General features: G+C 41.5%; 1 protein-coding gene across 1 annotated transcript in view; it reads left to right on the top strand.

The window, feature by feature from the left end:
• fat4 (FAT atypical cadherin 4) overlaps positions 1-19,527 on the top strand; it is a 102,814-nt gene extending 83,287 nt beyond the window's left edge. Inside the window, exons 8-17 of the mRNA XM_083566020.1 lie at positions 572-822; positions 945-5,300; positions 6,660-6,764; positions 7,036-7,343; positions 9,734-9,819; positions 9,957-10,136; positions 11,167-11,291; positions 12,588-12,847; positions 13,796-14,057; positions 15,969-19,527. Of these exons, the coding sequence (XP_083422146.1) occupies positions 572-822; positions 945-5,300; positions 6,660-6,764; positions 7,036-7,343; positions 9,734-9,819; positions 9,957-10,136; positions 11,167-11,291; positions 12,588-12,847; positions 13,796-14,057; positions 15,969-17,863 (7,828 nt within the window). The 3' untranslated portion in view covers positions 17,864-19,527. The remainder of the gene's footprint in view (positions 1-571; positions 823-944; positions 5,301-6,659; positions 6,765-7,035; positions 7,344-9,733; positions 9,820-9,956; positions 10,137-11,166; positions 11,292-12,587; positions 12,848-13,795; positions 14,058-15,968) is intronic.
• Positions 19,528-20,346: the final 819 nt, after the last annotated feature.

Here is a 20,346-nt window from a genome sequence, read left to right as displayed (position 1 = left end):
AAATAGTCAGGTAATATTTATATTAATTTGTTCAAAGTAAATCTTCAAAATGTTACATTAAATATCAGGTAAGACATCATTATTTATGGTGCGTTTTTCCCTTCTGTGAGCCACTATTCAAGTTTATATTTGACATGATCTAACAACTCCCCTGACCCCTAAAATACCCCCCACCCCCCACCACCAACCCTTGTTGTACAGTATATGAGATATTTACAAGATATTGACAGGGTTACTAATGTATTTCACATGCTATAAATATAAAATATATTGAATATGTATATGTGCATAGCTTCAAATGACCTTTTTAAATTGTTCATTAAAAGGGGAACTGTGCTAAAACTGATCCAAAGGCACTGGATTCTAACATAGAATCCTGGCACCTATATTAACTAAAATGTGATATAAAATATGGATATAAAAATATAGATATGATAATAAAAATATATATGGATATAAAAAATTTTAACTTTCAAATCTGTTAAACTGCTTTGGTGCAATGTCCATCATTAATAGTGCTATATGAATAAAATGCGATTGAATTAATGCTGTTGTGTGTCTTTGTCCACAGTTACAGTCTAAATGGAGGGGATGGGCAGTTTTCCATTAATCCTGCCACAGGGCAAATCATAACTAGCTCACTTTTGGACCGAGAAATACAGGGCAGTTATGAGCTGCTGGTGGTTGCATCAGACAGCGGACATCCGATATCCCTCTCGAGTTCAGCCACAGTCTCAGTTGTTATTAATGACATTAATGACAATCCACCGCGATTTCATCACCACCCGTACGTTACGCACATTCCTGCCTTTACTGCTTCAGGTAGGTTTCGTAATAATAAAATATATTGATAGATTAATCAATATAGGAATATAATAAAATTATTGGAATTGAAAAATGGACCATGAAAAGTCTGATTATTTTTGTTGTTGTTTGGTCTTCAGGGTCGTTGGTGTTTGCCGTGACCGTAACAGATGAAGATTCAGGCTCCAATGCTCAACTCCACTACTCGCTAAGCGGCCGAAACTCGGACAAATTTAAAATAGATCCAATCCGGGGAGCCATCACGGCCAGCGAGAAATTTACCACCACTTCCGAGGTCACGTTTACGGTCCGCGTCAAAGACGGTGGGCGAAATCCCAAAATGGATAGCACAACTGTAACTGTCCGTTTCGTGTCAGGCGGAGACTTCCCGATAATCAATATCAAAGACAAAAGCTTCACATTTCCAGAAAACCAAGCCATTAACACTGTCGTTACCAAAGTTACAGGATCATCTAAAAGAGCAGGGTCATTATCGTACTACATCGCTAGCGGCAACTTGGACAATGCATTTCATGTAGACCAACTTTCAGGAGAACTGTCTATCAAAAAGGCACTGGATTATGAGAACATTGACAAGTACGTGCTTTGGATTGAAGCACGAGACCAAAGCTTTCCCCCTTACTCAGCATATGACAAGATCGAAATCACAGTCTTGGACATTAACGATAACTATCCTATTTTCGAGAAAGAACCATTTCATGCTGAGATCCTGGAGAACCTCTCACCCCAGAGAGTACTTGTCGTGTCATCACTGGATGAAGATAGTGGCCCTAATGGGCAGCTGGAATATACCATCACTGAGGGAAATAAGGAAAATAGCTTTAGCATCAATAGGGCCACAGGAGAAATTCGCACCACTCGACCATTGGACAGGGAAAAGGTAGCTCAATATATCTTAACGGTAAAAGCTACAGACCGTGGTACAGCACCAAAAAGCACATCAGTCAAAGTGATCATTAGTGTTCTGGATGTGAACGATAACGCACCAAGATTTTCCAAAATATTTAGCGCTACAGTACCAGAAAATGCACCAGTGGGTTACACGGTCACCCGTGTGACAACTACAGATGAGGACGCAGGTGCCAACGCAGTGAGCCGCTACACAATTGGTGATACAAGTCTTCCTTTTAGCATCAACCCCAGCACAGGAGATATAATCATAAGTAGGCCTCTAAACCGAGAGGACACTGATCATTACATTGCCAAAGTCTCTGCTCATGATTCGGGTTGGACTGTCAGCACTGATGTCACTATATTCGTGACAGACATAAATGACAATGCTCCGAGATTTAGCAGCCCATCCTACTACCTTGACTACCCCGAACTTACCGAGATCGGGTCACTAGTCACCCGAGTCTCTGCTACAGACCTTGATGAGGGATTTAACAGTAAAATATTTTATTTTATTCGGTCCCAGTCTGAATACTTTCGCATTAATTCGAGCACCGGGGAGATATTTATCAAACAGCAACTCAAATATCAAAATTCAACTGGCCACAGTAATGTGAACTTAAACAGGCATAGCTTCATTGTGACAGCCTCTGACAGAGGAGTCAAACCTCTGATGAGTGAAACCACTGTGATTGTAAAGGTAATCGACAGCAACGATAATCCTCCCATATTTGAGTCATCCTCCTATTTCACTCCTGTCACTAAGAGTGTCAAAGTTGGCACCAAACTCATCAAAGTTACGGCACATGATAGGAAAGACTACGGTATCAACTCTGAAATTGAGTACACAGTAACAGGAGGCAACAGCTCAAGTAAATTCCGTTTGGATAAGGAGACTGGCTGGATGACTGTTGCTTCTTCTCTTGCTTCCGATGTTAATAAAGTTTACCTGCTTGAAATAACAGTGACAGATAAAGGGACCCCACCTCTTTCAAATAAAACTACTCTTAAAATTGCTGTTACAGAAGAAAATCACCACACTCCAGAGTTTTCTCAAAGCCAGGTTACTGCTACAGTATCTGAAAGCCTTACTGTTGGTACAGCAATCCGGACTCTTTCGGCAAGAGACAAAGACAAGGACAAACAGATGAATGGACTGATTGCATATAACATTTTTTCAGGCAATGACGATGGCCTGTTTTCCGTCAACAGTAAAACAGGGGTCTTGTCTTTGGCTAAACCTTTGGACTATGAGAAAAAGCAAAAGCATGAGCTTAGAATATCAGCAACAGATGGAGGGTGGATAGCCAAGACCAGCTATGTTACAGTTAACATCCAAGTTACTGATGTGAATGACAATCCACCAGTGTTTGACCCTGATGAGTACTTTCCTATTGTGCAGGAAAATGTACCGAGTGGTACCATGGTGGTTAAACTGAATGCCACAGATAAAGACTCTGGCCCCAATGCTGTTTTGGCTTATGCCATACAGTCCTCGGACAGTGACCTTTTCATAATCGATCCCAACACAGGTGTCCTCACCACCCAAGGTTTTCTTGACTACGAATCCAAACAAGTGTATCATTTAACTGTCAAAGCATTCAACATTCCTGATGAAGAACGCTGCAGCTTTGCAAATGTCAACATTCAACTCAAAGGAGCCAATGAATATGTTCCTCGTTTTGTATCAAAGCAATACTACTTTGAAGTTTCAGAGGCTTCACCCAAAGGCACCGTTGTGGGGGAGGTGTTTGCAAGTGATAGGGACTTGGGACAAGATGGTATCGTTTATTATTTGATTTTTGGCAGGAGCAGGAGAAAAGGTTTTGGCATCAACAAAAACACTGGCCAGATCTATGTCACAGGACCTCTCGATCGTGAAAAAGAAGAAAAGATCTCTTTGAAAGTCCTTGCCAAAAATTCTGGGAATATAAGAGGGGCAGATATTGATGAGGTGTTTGTAAACATCACAATTCTTGATGCTAACGATCCTCCGGTGTTTACCCAAGAGTTATATGATATTCAAGTGAGTGAAGGCCTCTCACCTGGAGGTCTCGTCACCTTTGTGAGTGCTGAGGATTCTGATTCTGTGCCAAGCTGGAGCAGATTTACCTACTCTATTGCAGCTGACCATGAATCACCCGCTTTCACAATCAACCCACAAACTGGACAAGTTTCTGTGGCAGCTGAGCTGGATCGCGAGACCACACCTGTGTACAACTTGACTTTGCTGGCTGTAGACTCTGGCTCACCTGCCGCTACTGGTTTTGCCACTTTGATTGTAACTCTAGAAGACATTAATGATAATGGTCCAACATTAGTTACCATGAGTGGAGAGGTCATGGAAAACCAGAGAGCAGGAACAGCAGTGATGACCCTCAGGGCCACTGATTCGGATCTGGCACCAAATCAAGGTCCTTTCTCCTACAGTCTGCTTACCACTTCATCGGCTGCAAATTACTTCAGTTTAACCTCATCAGGGGAGCTTAGCACCAGTAGAGAGATGGATCGAGAACAGATCAGTGACTTGAAACTTTCTGTGTTAATTAAAGATTCTGGCATTCCTCAAATGTCTTCTACAGGAACTATCCATATCAAAATTAACGACCAGAATGATAACCCGTCACAGCCTCGCTCTGTCGAGATCTATGTTCATTACTTTGGCAACATGTTCCCTGGAGGGTCCCTAGGTATTGTGAAACCTCAGGATCCAGATATAAAAGACACATTCCATTGCACCTTGATCCCTCCCGCTGCAAGCCTTTTTAGTATTCCCAAAGGAACCTGCGACCTCAATTCAAATTCTCGAGCCACGGATGGCACATTTGACCTCTCAGTGCGTAGCAGCGATGGGGTACATGCCCCTGTCAACAGCAACGTGCGTGTTTTCTTCATTGGGTTCAGTAACGCTACAGTTGACAACAGCATATTGATCCAAGTCAACTCCCAAAGTATCAGCACCTTCCTTTACAATCACTACCTCAGTTTCTTACGCATCGCAAACTCACAGCTAGCAGGTCTTGGTACCGGAGTTCAGCTCTATGGGGCATTTGAATTGAACAACCAGACCTTTCTCATGGCAGCTATCAAACGTGGTCATGGACAGTATGTAAATCCAAGTGGTGTGACTACTTTTTTCCAGAGTATTAAAGAAGCGTTGCACAGGCAAAGTGGCGTTAAAATAGATTCTGTGGACCATGACCCCTGCACTAACATTCCTTGCCAGAATGGGGGCAGCTGCAAACGACGCCTTGGTGTCGGACCAGACATGAAGACCAAGGAGAGTGTCCCAGTCATTCTCGTCTCAAATCGCCCCCTACAGCCCTATGTCTGTAACTGCAGGCCAGGTTATGCTGGTAGTCTGTGTGAAACCGACATCAACGAATGTCTTCCATCACCCTGCCACAATGGAGGAACCTGCCATAACCTCGTAGGTGGCTTTTCATGCTCCTGTCCGGAAGGTTTCACCGGGATGGCATGTGAAAGGGATGTCAATGAGTGCTTGTCTAATCCTTGCAAGAATGGGGCACTGTGCCAAAATTTCCCTGGCGGCTTCAACTGCCTTTGCAAATCAGGATATGCAGGTATAGTACATTTCATTTCAATCTTGCAAGCAACACCATTGCAGCTATTGTAAGGCTATTGCTTTTCTATTTGCACACAAATATAGCAATGTTTTGATCCAACAAAAATATTTGCTTTCAAGAAAATTGGAGAGGTGTTGTAACTCTAGCATTCAGCAACGACTGCCAAAAACCAATTGCTGTTAGGGTTATGGGTTGGGGGGTATCAGCTATGATACATATCAACTTGTCATGTTTATGTTATAGCAAACGGGATGATAAGTTTTGACCCTAATAAGGACACAACTACAGCTTGACCTTAAGTGCACTTGAGTCAAGTTTCACTACCTGCTTTATGTGGATTAAAGCCTTTCCATGTTTATGCTTTGAAGAGCTCTGCAAGTTAAGAGTTCATTTGGCAAACTGCTTAATGGAGCCTTGAAAGGGGAAAATACTTCAACAGTGCTCTTCTGTTAACTTTCTGAATGTAGTGAGCATCTGAAATGTGATCGAATTGAAACAGTTCCTGTAGTGTCAACACAAAGTGGTATAGTTTAGATCGTACTAAATGTAACGGCTAGTTAAAGACTTAATAAATGTAACTGAGCTAGTGTGTGAAGGGAGTGAATGCACTTAACTGTTTACGATAACATTACATTGAATCGGCTGTGTTTGGGCAGCTGTTGCCTGTAGATTTTGGAAGGGCCTCTTCATATGGTGCTACAGCAGACGGTTTGTCTCTGGCACGCTCAAGCTTTGAGTCATTATTGTCCTATTTTATTATGACCATAATAAATGATCGTGAGCATTCATGTCTGGGGCCCCAGATAAATGGGGGCTGTAGAAGTATTACACCTATTGACTTACAGTAGTTTGCCTGCCCTGCTGCTGAACCCCCAAATTCCTGTTCTGTAGGTCCAATTGTAGGGAAGCAATTTATGTTAAGCTTTTTCGCATTGCATTTCTGCATCCATGAAGAGCAAGTAAGAAAGGCAAATCTACATGTTCATTAGATTGCATGCACCCTAACATCTTGTTTTGATTACACACTGTTTATTTTGTTACTCCAATTGTGTTAAGTTCATTTTATAGGCCTCCCAGACCTAGTGAAGATAGGGTACGTATGGCTAGTTAATGCTGTTGTGACAGGTATATGCTTGCACCCCTATTCTTTTTGGACACTTGGGTGCATTTACAAGGTGAGAGCCTTTCAGAAATGTTTTGGCTGAGGAGGTTGAAGTAGACCAGAACTGGAGAGAGTGCAAATGCACAAAAATCCCCTGTTGGTTTCTGGGAGCCCCATACATGAACAGCCCTTCACCATATGCCTATGTCATCCTCACCTCATTCATTTTCATTTGTGTTGTTTCATGAACTCAGGGAAAACCTGTGACTCCATCATCAATTACTGTGAGTGTAACCCCTGTTTCAATGGAGGCTCCTGCCAGAGCCGTGTGGAAGGCTATTACTGTCACTGTCCGTTTGGTAAGTCATCACTAAAGCTGCAAAAGCCAGGTGTTCAAGGCTTGTTCTTGAGCAGTGTTTATCAGACTTGGCTATGAGTCAGTCCATACTGAAAAATAACAACATCCACTTGGAGTTAAAAATAATAATCCACCTAACACATCCTGTCTTTTTCGGTTAATGTTTATTATTCCTCAATCTGTATTCATAACGCTTGCTAGCTTAAATTTGCATTAAAAAATGAGACGTATAAGTAAAGAAATACTATAAACGATCGCTTCCTGTTTTACAGGTGTTTTTGGAAAACACTGCGAGCTTAACAGCTACGGATTTGAGGAGCTATCTTATATGGAGTTCCCAAGTTTGGATCCAAACAACAATTACATTTACATTAAGTTTGCCACCCTGAAGGAAAACGCCCTGATTATGTACAACCATGACAACCAGACCGGTGATAAAGCCGAGTTTCTGGCGCTGGAGATCTATGAAGGACGGATGAGGTTTTCCTTTAACCTTGGCAGCGGAACGTACAAGCTCATGACTATGGTTCGAGTTTCAGATGGACAGTTCCACACAGTTATAGCTAGGAGAGCTGGAATGGTAAGTCATGTGCTGATTTGTCCACTTAGAAAGGTCTATTGCAAAATTGGTAAACTTTTGAAACTCTTTAGATGAGTGGAAACACATGTTGATGATTACAGAGAAAGTCAATTGTCCTTGACTGCTATTAACCTTCAATAGACATCATTGGCTTACTGTCTGTAAAAAGGATATACTGCAATCCACGGAAAGCCATTTGCGTGTAGCTAAGTGAATGTGCTAAATGTAAAATGCAGGTTAAAAGAACATTGAAACAAAACTCTGGTGGCTTTTATTGCTTCGCCAACAATCATGTTGTTTTGCAAAGTTTGTTGTCTTGAAATTTCTGGGTTACTTCAAACCAAAGCTGAAAATATTATCAGTTTATTTTTGTCACATATAAAGTCAGGTCTGTCATTCAATTCTACTAAAATGATAAAATTGTAGGATCTGACATTTCATTACAATTTTATCATTTTAGTAGAATGAGATGCACACTGAGATGCAAATGCTAGTTGGTCTAGTTTCTGCCACAGTTCTAAATATGGTCCGAAGTTTGTTGTGGAGTGAACGATAAAAAAAAAAATAAATAAATAAATAAAAAGCTTTCAGCACATCCCTATGGAGGTGTAAAGAACCCGCAATCTTTGTGTTTGGAAAAGGTGTTGTGGGTCATTTAGATGGGCCTGTGTGTGTTTTTTTGGACATGGATTTTAAGCAGATGTTAAAGTCATAAGCAACCCTTGGTTGTCCCTCTGCGCGTTAGGTCGAACTATGCGAGTCAAGGCTACTTTTGTTTAGTTAAGACGTTCCAGTTTCTGCCTGGAGGCAGCTGCTGACTTTTTTATTGCCCTGTTATGACTTAATGTTCCCTCAATTCTACCAAAAAGGGAAGATACAATCGAGGGTTACAAAAGCAGAGAAAAAGATGGCAGCTTTTTAAAATAAAGCATCCAAAAAGATGTCACTAAAATGGCACTGTGGTTATTTGTTTGAAGGTTCTGTTTATTAAAAAACAGATTATGGATTAGAAATCCAGCAGTAGCGTTCATTTCCGAGGTTTGCCCCACAAGGCCTTTATTTTTTTATTAATTTTTTTGGGGGGGTAGTAGTAGTTCAGTGGTTTAGCCTTAGAGCTGCCAAGCTGCCAAGATCAGACTTTTAAATGAGAATTGTTGATGGCAAGTTTTCCTTTTAGATGTAGACCAGTACGTTGGGCAACAAACATGTTTGGAAGAAATGAAAGTTCTGCCCCAGCTGGATTCATTTTGGAAAAGAGAGCACACAAACACACATGGACATACACACACTCGCACATTCTACTGTGCCATAAGAGCCTGCATTGTATAAATAAAAAAAAAAACTAATCTACAATCTTAAGGCAACTTGATATTCTAATAGTTTGTAACAGACATTTTTTGACATGGCATTAAGTCTGGCATCCCCTCGCTTTTGTATACTGTGTGTCGTACAGTTCCAAATCTTCGCCTTTCATATCTTAACGAATGTGATTCCGAGGACTTGGAGAGCCAATTGTAGATCAGTACGCTTGCTGCGCGAGGTCTTTCTTTGCGGCCAAGGCTCTTTGAAGTGTAGAGCCGCAGTAATAAAAAGCCCAGATGGTCGAGCCATGCGGTAACTCAACTGTATCAGTGTACACCAAAGCCGCGCAAGACAAATGCGTCTTGTTTCCAACGTTGGTTTATTTTCTCGCAGCAGTATTTCACTCGCCCGAGCCTCAGCTCTGCATTAACGATTAGGAACGGGGGCTTTTTTGCGGGCTCGAGCTGTGTTTACCCAGAGGCCTGTGTGGGCGCCAAGCTTCGCCCCCTGTTTTTCAACACCTTTGCGCTCTTTCCATCTCTCTTGCCACGACCATCTTTCCTCTCTCAGTTCATAAACCGCAGAGCTGCGGGTTTGGACACAATGGTAGTGAGGAGCCATCCTGTGTTTGTTTAACAAGAGAGAGGAATGATATTTCTATTTAACTCACTGTAACTCTTCATTTCATTCACAACAATTGCTGCCTGATCTCATGTCGCCTCATGTGAACTTTGCGTTTGGGATCTTCTCAGTTTCGAAGGATACAAGGAATATGAGATGCTTGCTCGCTGGGCATTGATGTCCATTTTTTTCTTTAAATTGCTTGCATTGTTTCATCTTTAACCCACCATAGGCCAGTAAAGAAAAAGAAAATCCAAGCAGTTATGCTAACAGGTCTATAATTGGTTTCTCTTTTCCTCAAGTCACTACAGAAAACAAGATACAAAAGATAGGAAATCTTTACCTCATATCAAGTCAGGAAGGAGTTTTCTATTTTTAGCATTGCTTTCCTATTTTTTACCTGAAGTCATTGAGGCAAAGGCTAATTTAGGCTAACAAGTAATGGAAAGTCTTGTTCTTTTCCTAAGGCTGCATCACTCACTGTTGATCTGTGTGGAGAAGAACAGGAACCCGGTTACTGCGCTGTCAGCAATGTGGCTGTCCATACTGACTGGTGAATTAACCCTTATCTTTACAGTAGTACATGTAGGAAATGCATAATTGCTTATTTCGCTTGTTTTTTCTTCATTTAGTAGCAGCTAATTTCATCATATTACTTTCTAATTACATTTTCTCTTTCGTCTCGTACAGGATTTTGGATGTACAGCCAAATCGTTTGTCGGTCGGGGGTGTTCGGGCGATCGAACCCCTCCTACAACGCAAGAACCAGGTGAACACGCACGATTTTGTCGGCTGCATCATGGAATTTGCTATCAACGGACGTCCTCTGGAACCATCGCAGTCTCTGTCGTCTCACGGCATCCTAGACAGGTACAACCATGTTTATACGCTATTCTAGTAGTTTGCTCCTCATATTTGGGAATACTTGCTCACTCTCCAGTGTTCTGTATTGTTAAAAGATTTATGATTACAGTCTTGATGTCATTTAAATGAGGATGGGTTTCCCTTTTGAGTCTGGTTCCTCTCAAGGTTTCTTCCTCATAACATCCAAGGAAGTTTTTCCTTACCACAGGCGCCATGGCTTGCTCATCAGGGATAAATACACACCATTCACCCTAACTGTTAAATTCTGTAAAGCTGCTTTGAGACAATATAGAAATAAACTTGACTTGACTTGCTAGCCAAAAGCTATGACCAAAATCTTTTGCCTTTGGTATGAGAGAGAGATGTAAACCGGTGATGTATGTTTCACGTCTTTCACAGATGTCCACGTTCACTAGCACACTGTTGATTATTGTCTTAAGTCTCGCTTGAGCCTAAACCCTTTACATCTTTAATGCTGGTTTATTTATCACGGCTGTCCTCTAAAGAAGGCTTCCGATGAAGCCTAAAAGAAAACCATAGCTCATCTGTGTATGCTGTTAGCTTGGTCGATGGAGAAGAACTCTGAAAATACATACCTTTCCAGACAGTCAGCAGGAGAAAACAATGGCTGGTTGTAACGTTACCAAGTATGTTTCATATGGAGAGAGAGAGATGCTTCGTATTAGTGTTTTGATAACTGTTGAAAAAATCGTGGCACTGGACTCGACTAGGCTCTACCGTATTCAAACGTATTCAAACCAGTGGGTTCACTCTGTGAACCCACTGCCCCCCTACAGTCAGATATTAAAGATAACACTTCAGCGAACTGCCTGCTGTCTAATACACTTTTATTAGCGTCCAAAACGTCTATTTGTTTAAGTTCAAAGAAAAATGGGTTTATAAAATGACACACCTTTTGCTAATATGCTAATACAGTTAACTTCTCCCACATCGATTTTTGTTAGTGGGGAGATCAGCTCATCTGTTTTAATGTGTGTCAGTTTGCCAAATTGTTGTCTTTATGTATGTCTTACAGATGTCCCAGGATGGAAGGAGCATGTGTCACTAACCCTTGCAGGCATGGTGGGACGTGTTTGGACATGTGGTCGTGGCAACAGTGCCAGTGTGCTGAAGGAGTGACGGGCAAATTTTGTGAGAAATGTAAGGAATGTGATTCAGAGGGGGTGATTTGATAGAGATTGATGGGGTAAGACAAGGAAGTTTAATATACACTGATGGGGTAAGATATGTCAGATGGGACAGTTGGATATAGATTGATGGGGAAAGACATGTCAGAGGTGACAATTTGATATCAGCTAATAGGGTAAGACAAGTCATACAAGGCAGTATGATAAATTTCAATGGGGTAAGACGGGTCAAATAAGGAAGTTTGATATAGATAATGAGGTAAGATTGGTCAAACAGAGTAATTTGATATTAGATTATTGAAGTAAAACAGGTCAAACAAGGCAGTTGGATATAAATAATGAGGTAAGATGGGTCAAACAGAGTAATTAGATATGGATTAATGAGGTAAGACAGGTCAAACAAGGCAGTTGGATATAAATATATGAGGTGACAGGTCATCAGGGGATGTTTGATATATTGATGTTGTAAGAGATGTTGAAAGGAACAGGTTGACGTTGCTAAAAGCTAAACGAGTCAAAGGGGATTTGATTTGATATTACAGGGTAATATTGGCCAGATGGAGAAGTTGTAGCGACTTGAATAGGTTGCATCAGAGGGGCAGCTTGATTTGGATCAATTAGGTAAGATTGGTCAAAAGATGGGTCAAGTGGGGTTTGATTTGATTTGGATCAGCCGAGTAGGACAAGACATAGAGAGATTGATGGTTCAGAGATGGCATTTTAATAGACATTACTTGTTTTTGAGAGGGGAAAAGCATAAAGAAAACAGGTTAGCATTTTGATGTAGATCAGTTCCGTGAGAATGGGCGGATATGGTTGATTTGTATGGTTGGAAAACAAAAGGATTTGATGCTGTAGATTAATTAGGGTAGGATAGTCCAGAAAAAGCTTATTCTATTTTGTAAGGACATGATGGTCCAGAAGGTATTGGGATAATAGTGTAGAAGTGGCTAAATTGGGCAATTTGATTTAGGTTAGAGATTGGTCAGAGGGGGCCATTTGATATGGGTCTGTGAGGTAAAACAGGTCAGGGGGTAGTTTGACATAGATCATATTGTTAGGAAAGAGGAAGGCAGGGCGGATTGATGGGGTAAGAGATGTTAAGGGAGGAACTTTGATCTAGTAAAATGAGGAAAGATGCTTGATAGTTTGATATAGGTCAGTGGGGTAAACCAAGCAGAGGCTCTTTCTTTCTTTTTTTTTTTTTTAGTTAATAGAGTAATGGTGTAAGAAAAAATGGGGAACGATGGCAAATGATGTACCTGGAGAATGAAAACAAGATTTTTCCTTTATTTTCTATTTTTTGCAGTCATTTCTGCAGATTCCGCTCTATCCCTTGACGGTAGCGGACGTGTGGATTACTCTCTCCACCAGAGCTGGAAGAGAGACCTGATGATGCTGCAGAACTTGCAAAGCTTCTCACACGCCTACCCACAGTCACCAACACACTCGCAAAAACACTCGCAAACACACTCCGGGAGCAGCAGCCTGGAGCTGAAGTTCCGCACTCGCAGCAAAACTGGAACAATTTTACATGTCCAGGAGCTCTCTAACTACACTACTGTCAGGGTGAGAAGTAACACACACACACACACACACACACACACACACACACACACACACACACACACACACACACACACAGGCATGCACCAGCTACACTACTACAAGCCTATATTCACTCTAGCAAATGACAAGTTGATAGTTTTAGAATACGATTAATGCACACACAACAAATGATGTAAACACATTGTCATAGTTGTGTGTTGTGCGCTTGTGTGTGTGTGTGTGTGTGTGTGTGTGTGTGTGTGTGTGTGTGTGTGTGTGTGTGTGTGTGTGTGTGTGCATGTGCTGTATTTCTTCACTTAGCTCAAATTTAAGTTTGACTTATTCTGGGCTCAAAGCCAATCACTTAAACCTTCAGCATCTCTTTCTCTCTCTCTTTCGTCTCTTCCTTTTATAACGTTTCCTTGATTACTCCCTTTCTACTACACCAGGAATCCATTTTCTCTCTCTTTCTTGTTGTCCATTTCTGTTCGTTCTTCTGTCCTTCTCTCTTTCACACACATGCACACAAACACAGTAACAGTACATGATGCTTAGAGAAGCAGAGATCAAGATTTGTTCCCAGACTGATTTCCACTTTTTTTCTCTCTCTTGGCAAGATGGATTTTCCATTTCCAGAGTTTGTGACCGTTTTAAATCACACAACCTGCACAGTGTACACTCTTCTCTCTCCCCCTCTTTTCTCTCCTATTACATGTTACTAGAGGCATCTCTTTCTTTCTTTCTCTCTCTGGCTTCATTCTCAAACTGAACCCAGTGATGGAAAAGTGTAAATGTAAAAGACTCACAGACTGTATATAGATCTTTCTTTCTCTCTCTTTCTCTCTCTCTCTCTCTCTCTCTCTCTCTCTGATAGCATCTGTCTTTCTCTCATTCCTACACCCCCCATACACATTATTGAAGTTAAACAACTTTCCAACTGCTCTTACCTCTGGTTTCTCCTTGCTCAAGCTGAAGAACGGGAACCTGCAGTACGTGTCCGATGCTGGTGTGGCCGGAAAGGTGGAGAGGATCGTGGCTGATGGAGTTTTCTCTGATGGCCAATGGCACACCCTGCTATTACAGAGGAACATCTCTTCCACTACGGTCCTCATTGACGACTCGATCCTGCGCATCATAACGCGAACCACACAGGACTTCGGGGGTCTCGACGTGCTCACGCTGTCACTCGGAGGAGAGCCACCACGGATCAACCTGCAGAAAACCACACCAGGTTAACCTCGAAGTTTTTTTGTTTTTATCATATACTACACAGAGATTTACTCAAGTAGTGTAGGAGATATACTATGAAACAGGATCAGCTGTATGGTTCTTTCCCAAACTGTTAGCAAAAGGTTGTAGGCAAACAATTGTATAGGATGTCTTTGAATGCGGTAGGAGACCCAGGCTTGTTCCAGCATGACAATGCCCTTTGGGACTCAATTTGAAATAAAAAATAAAATCTTATGGTCAGATGTCTGCAAACATTTGTCAATATAGTGTAGTAGCTAAAACATTTTGGTTGCTTTAATATGCAATATTCCATACAATTGGACAAAAAGTGGATCAGATTTTGGAGAAAACATCTAATGGAGGATCCTGTACCAAATGGCATAGACTAGAGTTGAATTCTGACCAGAAATTAGTTTTTAGAACGGAAATATCGACAACTTCTACTCCTAATATTTTTTTTTGTTAAGAGTTCTTCAGTTTGAAAACAAAAACTGTGGCTTTAAAAGAAAACAGTATTGAATGGTATCGTATCGGCTGATTCTCAAGGTTTCGGTGTGGGGAAGGAAAAATGTGGCAAAAATATGGCAAATATGACATAATTGTGCATATAGAACTGCTTTGGCAAACTCAATACACACCCACTATCTGGGTTCATTTGTGCACAATCATTGTGTCACAGGGAAAACAGATTGAACTTTCCCTTTTTTTGCTCATGTGAAAAACACAATCCTTTAGTAGCGGGCTGAAATGTAAATAAACAAAAAATATCATTTGTATCCAGACTTTGCTAGGTATCCTACAGTGTATATATATATATATATATATATATATATATATATATATATATATATATATATATATATATATATATATATATATATATATGACAAACCAAGTTGTATTGACTTTTGTTCATTCACAGAATTAAACAAGTTGTTGGTTATCAATTATGAAGTGAACGGCAGTAGTGGTAGCAGCTAACCTGCTACCACTACTGCCGTTCACTTCATAATTGATAACCAACAACTTGTTTAATTCTGTGAATGAACAAAAGTCCACATGCAATTAAATGACTGTGTTCGCATACGCAGCAACTTGTTCGAGGTTTTTAACGTAATATTAGTTCAGGAATGACACGCTGAAATAACAAAACTTTACCAATCAACCCTTATTGAATTCAGAAATGTCTGGAGACAGAGAGATTTTTTTTCTTTTTTTTAAAGATAACATCTTTGGCCTCATATACAGGGTTCAGAACCATCTGGGTGAAATGGTGATGTGACTAATCAGAACATAAGCTATTGAGTTTCCTCTTGATGTTACTTCACCAAAGTAAACAGATGTTTATTGAATTTACCCCCAACCCCCCCCCCCCCCCCCAACCCTACGTCCAGCTTCCCACTATGTAAACGGAGAGGATTTGATTTTGCTTTATTGGAGACAAAAAGGCCAAGTCGGCTCGGCTGAACCCGATCCCTCGAACCTGCATGCTGGGAAACTTTTATGCTCTCGTGTTTCACATGCCTTTAGTTCGTGTTCCAATTTGCTGCCGTAAGATAAAGGGAGCAAATTTGACCAGATGTTCCCATTTGTGCGTGATATCAGAAACATGGGCTGTGTAGTGAATAATGTGTTCGTGAGTGAAAATGTATACTTTTTTCATACTCTTGGAATGCTAAGAATATCCGGTTAATGCTAACAATGATGCTAGTTATCCTCCTTGGTTAATGAGAATGCTAGTAATAATAATAATATAGTTATTATTTATCAGCTAAATATCATTCCTGTGCTACTTAATAGCAGGTGATGATATTGAAGGCTTGTAGACTAATAAAAATGCCACCTATAATGCAAATAATTTTTTCATATGGTAATCATTATGACAAAAAGCCTCCTGTTTTTGTTTTTTCAGGTTTTGACGGCTGCTATGAATATGTAAAGTACAATGGTGAGCTCCTGCCATTCTCCGGCAACCACCGGATGGTCTCCATCTCTATTTCTGGGACGGACGAGTCAGTGAAAATCGGTTGCCGTGGGCCGAACATGTGCGCTAGTGCCCCCTGCTGGGATGGCATGATGTGCGTCAACCAGTGGTTTAGCTACCAGTGCGTTCCTCCTGGAGACTGCGCTTCCAAACCCTGTCAGAACGGCGGCAGTTGCGTCCCCGCTAACCGCGGTGGCTTCAGCTGTGTGTGCGATGAACTGTACACAGGACGAGTGTGTGAAACACTGGTGGCATGCCTGGGGGTGACTTGTCCGCAAGGCACGTTATGCAAAGTTGGAACCAATGGAGGTTTTAGCTGCGTTTCTGTCTCCAGTAACGAAAATTTCATTTTGCCGATTTGGGCGGTTCCGGCAATTGTCGGTGGCTGTGCCACTATTTTAGCTCTGTTGGTGCTTGGCCTTATATTACACAATCACTGCAAAGGCGGCGGGAAGACGGCCGTACCCAAGGACGATAAAAAAGCAAAGAAAAAGAAAAAGAAGAAGAAGAAGGGGAGCGAGAACGTGGCATTCGATGATCCAGATAACATCGGGGACGTTGACATGACAGTGCGGAAGCAGCCAGAAGGAAATCCAAAGCCAGATATCATTGAGCGTGAGAACCCCTACCTAATCTACGATGAGACAGACGTACCGGAGAGTGGCGATACGATCCCGAGTGCACCTGAAATTGCCGAAATTGAGCATTATGACATCGACAACGCCAGCAGTATCGCACCGTCCGATGCCGACATCGTCCAGCATTACAAGCAGTTCCGAAGCCACACTCCCAAATTTAGCATTCAAATCCAACGCCACAGTCCTCTGGGTTATGCTCGGCAATCACCACTAACCTTGGGTGCTGCTAGTTACACTTACCAACCTACTTATACCCAAGGACTCAGACAAACGCCACTTAGCCATGCCCCTTGCCCTACACCCACCCCATTGTCCCGCCACAGTCCTGCACATTTTAACAAACCGGCCTCGTTTTACCGCAACACTCCAACTCGGGAAATGAATATGAATCTGGCGAGGCGTGACGGAAGCCCACTTGACCTTCATGGAGACACCTGTCAGTCAGCAGCCATCTTTAATTATACAGCTTCACGCCTTGGAAGGCGCAGCAAGAGCCCCCAAACGATGGCGGGTCATGGGTCACGGCCAGCGAGCCGCTTGAAACAACCAATTGAACAAATTCCATTGGAGACCGGGCCTCCTATTGGATTGTCTATAGAAGAGGTTGAACGACTCAACACTCCACGACCCAGAAACCCCAGCATCTGCAGTGCTGACCACGGACGCTCGTCGTCTGAAGAAGATGCCCGACGTCCGCTTTCTCGCGTGCGAAATCCCGCCGACGGGATTCCAGCACCAGATTCGTCCTCTGAGAGCGACTCCCATGACTCGTTCACCTGCTCCGAGATGGAATACGACCGGGAAAAACCAGTCAACTACGGTTCTCGGGTTCCGAAACTATCACAAGTTAACGAATCCGATGCCGACGATGAAGATTACGGAGGGGGGAGGATCAAGCAAAGGAGGTACTCGAGCCGTAGGGCAGAGGGTGGGGCCAGTGGAGGCCACACCCCTTTTGGGGAGTATCATCATCACACACTGCCCCACAAACTGGGCCAAGGATCTGGCAACTTCAACTGGGACAGCCTACTAAACTGGGGACCAGGATTTAGCCATTATGTTGATGTTTTTAAAGATTTAGCTATGCTTCCAGAAAATTCTAATGCTGCTAACGACATTGAAATGAACAGTGGCGATGGTTCGGTTACCATCATTGCCGAAGGAGAGGCAGAGCAATACGTATAAGATATTTTCTCTGGGACCAACTAGGACTCGACGGACTACGGACCGAGAGAAGGAGAAGGCGATCGCTTGCAATAATAACTGTTCTTCTTTGTTTTCTTTTTGTTTTGGTACTTGTATTTGTAAGAAGACGAGCTTAAATGCAGTAAGGCAAAGCGATACATCTGTGATGATTCTCCTGATTCCCTTTCGAGTTATGAAAGACTTCAAATAGTCCAATAAGTCTGAGTCCATTACCAAAAACTGCTTGTATTTCACTGTTGATTCGCATGTTACAGATTTCAAAAGCCCAAAAAACATCTGTTCAACAAACCACACCAGGAAGCAATACCATATTAGGACAGAACAGTATTAATGATTAATTCATCATTAATCACGTGTACTTTTATCGCAAATATATACCATCTTTATTGAATAACAAGTAGCAAACAGTGTTTCCTGACAAAAAAGAAGGTTTCATTTTTCCTCAGCTCCATGTTATAACTTATTTTTTGGTCTCTCAAATAAATAAAAAAAAAGAATATCATTGAAACCAGGTTTTGCATAGACTCAGACTTTTTGGACTTTAATGCTTCTTTGTGGATCCCATAGATGGCCATAAAATCCGAAAGGTCCTTGATGACCCCATAGACTTTCATTTGCGTTCTTCCATGCAGCAGAAGGCCAAGGGAGGATGTGGCCAGTTTTAACAGCATGACCATATGAACTTCATCGAGTAAAGAAAAGAAAGGAAAAAAAGAAAAGAAACGAGCTCCTCTCATTTCCAGCTCTCCAAACATAAAGTAGGGTCCAAAAAGTCTGAGTGCACTACTGAGAAATGTTCTCACAAACTAATATTTTTCTGGTCAAATGATATTTCCCTATATTTGGTTTGTTCTTTTTCTTTTTTTTTTTTATGAAAAGCGATCCATTTCGACTTATAATATCCGAGGTTATTGCGTAATGGATTGCTTGAAAAAGGATCCATGATGGAATAAAACAAGCTTCTGGGGCAACTCAGACTCCTTTTACCAGACTCCTCTGGTGAAAGAGGAGTGTACACGAGTGTGTGTAACTGATAATCCCTGCAGGTGTCATGTTCCTGGACGGCCATGTTTTTCCTCGAGGCTAGTTCACTTCCTGTCCTGTAGGAGCCATTACTCGTGACATTTTATCTAAAGCGAAATCCTCATAAGACTATGAACTTGTGTACATTTTGTATCAATGAAGAAAATTCGATGTTCTCTGTTGGTTTTTTTTTTAATGAACCGTTTAAAAAAAATTTTTTTATTAACTTAAAGTACTTAAGCAGTGTTTTTATGGATATTTTTTCATATGCTGGAAATGATCTTACTTTCAGGGGAAGTAAGATTGAAGTACTTAATTTTTTTTTTTACATTTGTTACTTATGTAACATCAGTATTTTCCACTTTTTTTGACAAAACTATAACATACTGTATGCTTTATATGTGTAAGAGCCAATAACAGAATAAAAAAAAATATTTATTTAAAAAAAAAAAAGAACAAAAGATGCCATTTCGAAACTAATGATAATACTTAAAAAAAAAAAAAAAAGTGATAAACGTGATAAAGTAGGACTTGACGCCATCGGGATGCCATCCAGTGAGCGTGCCTAGTGAGGAGATAAAATAACGTTTGGATGACTTGAATAAAGTGTTTAAAAGACCGATGAAGAGTGTGTGTCAAAATGGAGGTTGAGCAGTTATGAGTGGGGGCGGTGGGGGGTTTTGTATAGTTTGTGGGGGCAGTATGCTTATGGAGCTTTCTACTCATTCAGCCACAAGGGTGTTCGACAATTCAGGCGCTGATGTAGGTGAGGTGAGGAGGCCTGTTGTGCAGTCAGCATTCCAATTCATCCCAAATAGTGTTCCATTGGGTCCTATAGCAGGAGATCTCCTATCCCTTCCCATGTAAAGCATATCTTCAAGGAGCTGGCTTTGTGCACAGGGGCATTGTCATGCTGGAACAGGTTTGGATCCCGTAGTTCAAAAGAAGGGAAATTTAATGCTACCAAAGATAGGGTTGACATTGGACTTAGAATTCGAAGGTCATGAGTTCAAATCCCAGCCACACCAATCTGCCACTTCTGGGCCTCTGAGCAGGGCCCTTAACCCCATAGCTACTTGGCTGTATGAATGAGTTAAATGTAAGTTACTCTGGATAAAGGCGTCTGCCAAATGCCAAAAATGTAAACAGAATGACGTACACACATTTGCCTGCAACTTCGTGGTAATTGTTTGGGGAAGAACCTGAAATGGCTGGAAAAAGTCTGACCTGAAGATATTTAGGATGAATTGGAAAGCTGATTGAACCCCAGGCATCCCCACTTCACCTACATCAGTACATGATTTTACTAACACCCTTGTGGCTGAAAGAATCTCCACAAATCTTCACAAAATCAGGTGGAACATCTTCATACCAATCCTATGCTCAGGTGTTGTCAACTTTGTTCCTTTATAATAGTGTACACTTATTATGGAACTCTC

The sequence above is a fragment of the Silurus aristotelis genome (assembly GCF_946808225.1).
Source record: "Silurus aristotelis genome assembly, chromosome: 17".
Taxonomy (NCBI): Eukaryota; Metazoa; Chordata; class Actinopteri; order Siluriformes; family Siluridae; genus Silurus; species Silurus aristotelis.
Note: the sequence above shows the minus strand (reverse complement) of the source record. Positions and strands in the feature narration are given on the sequence as shown.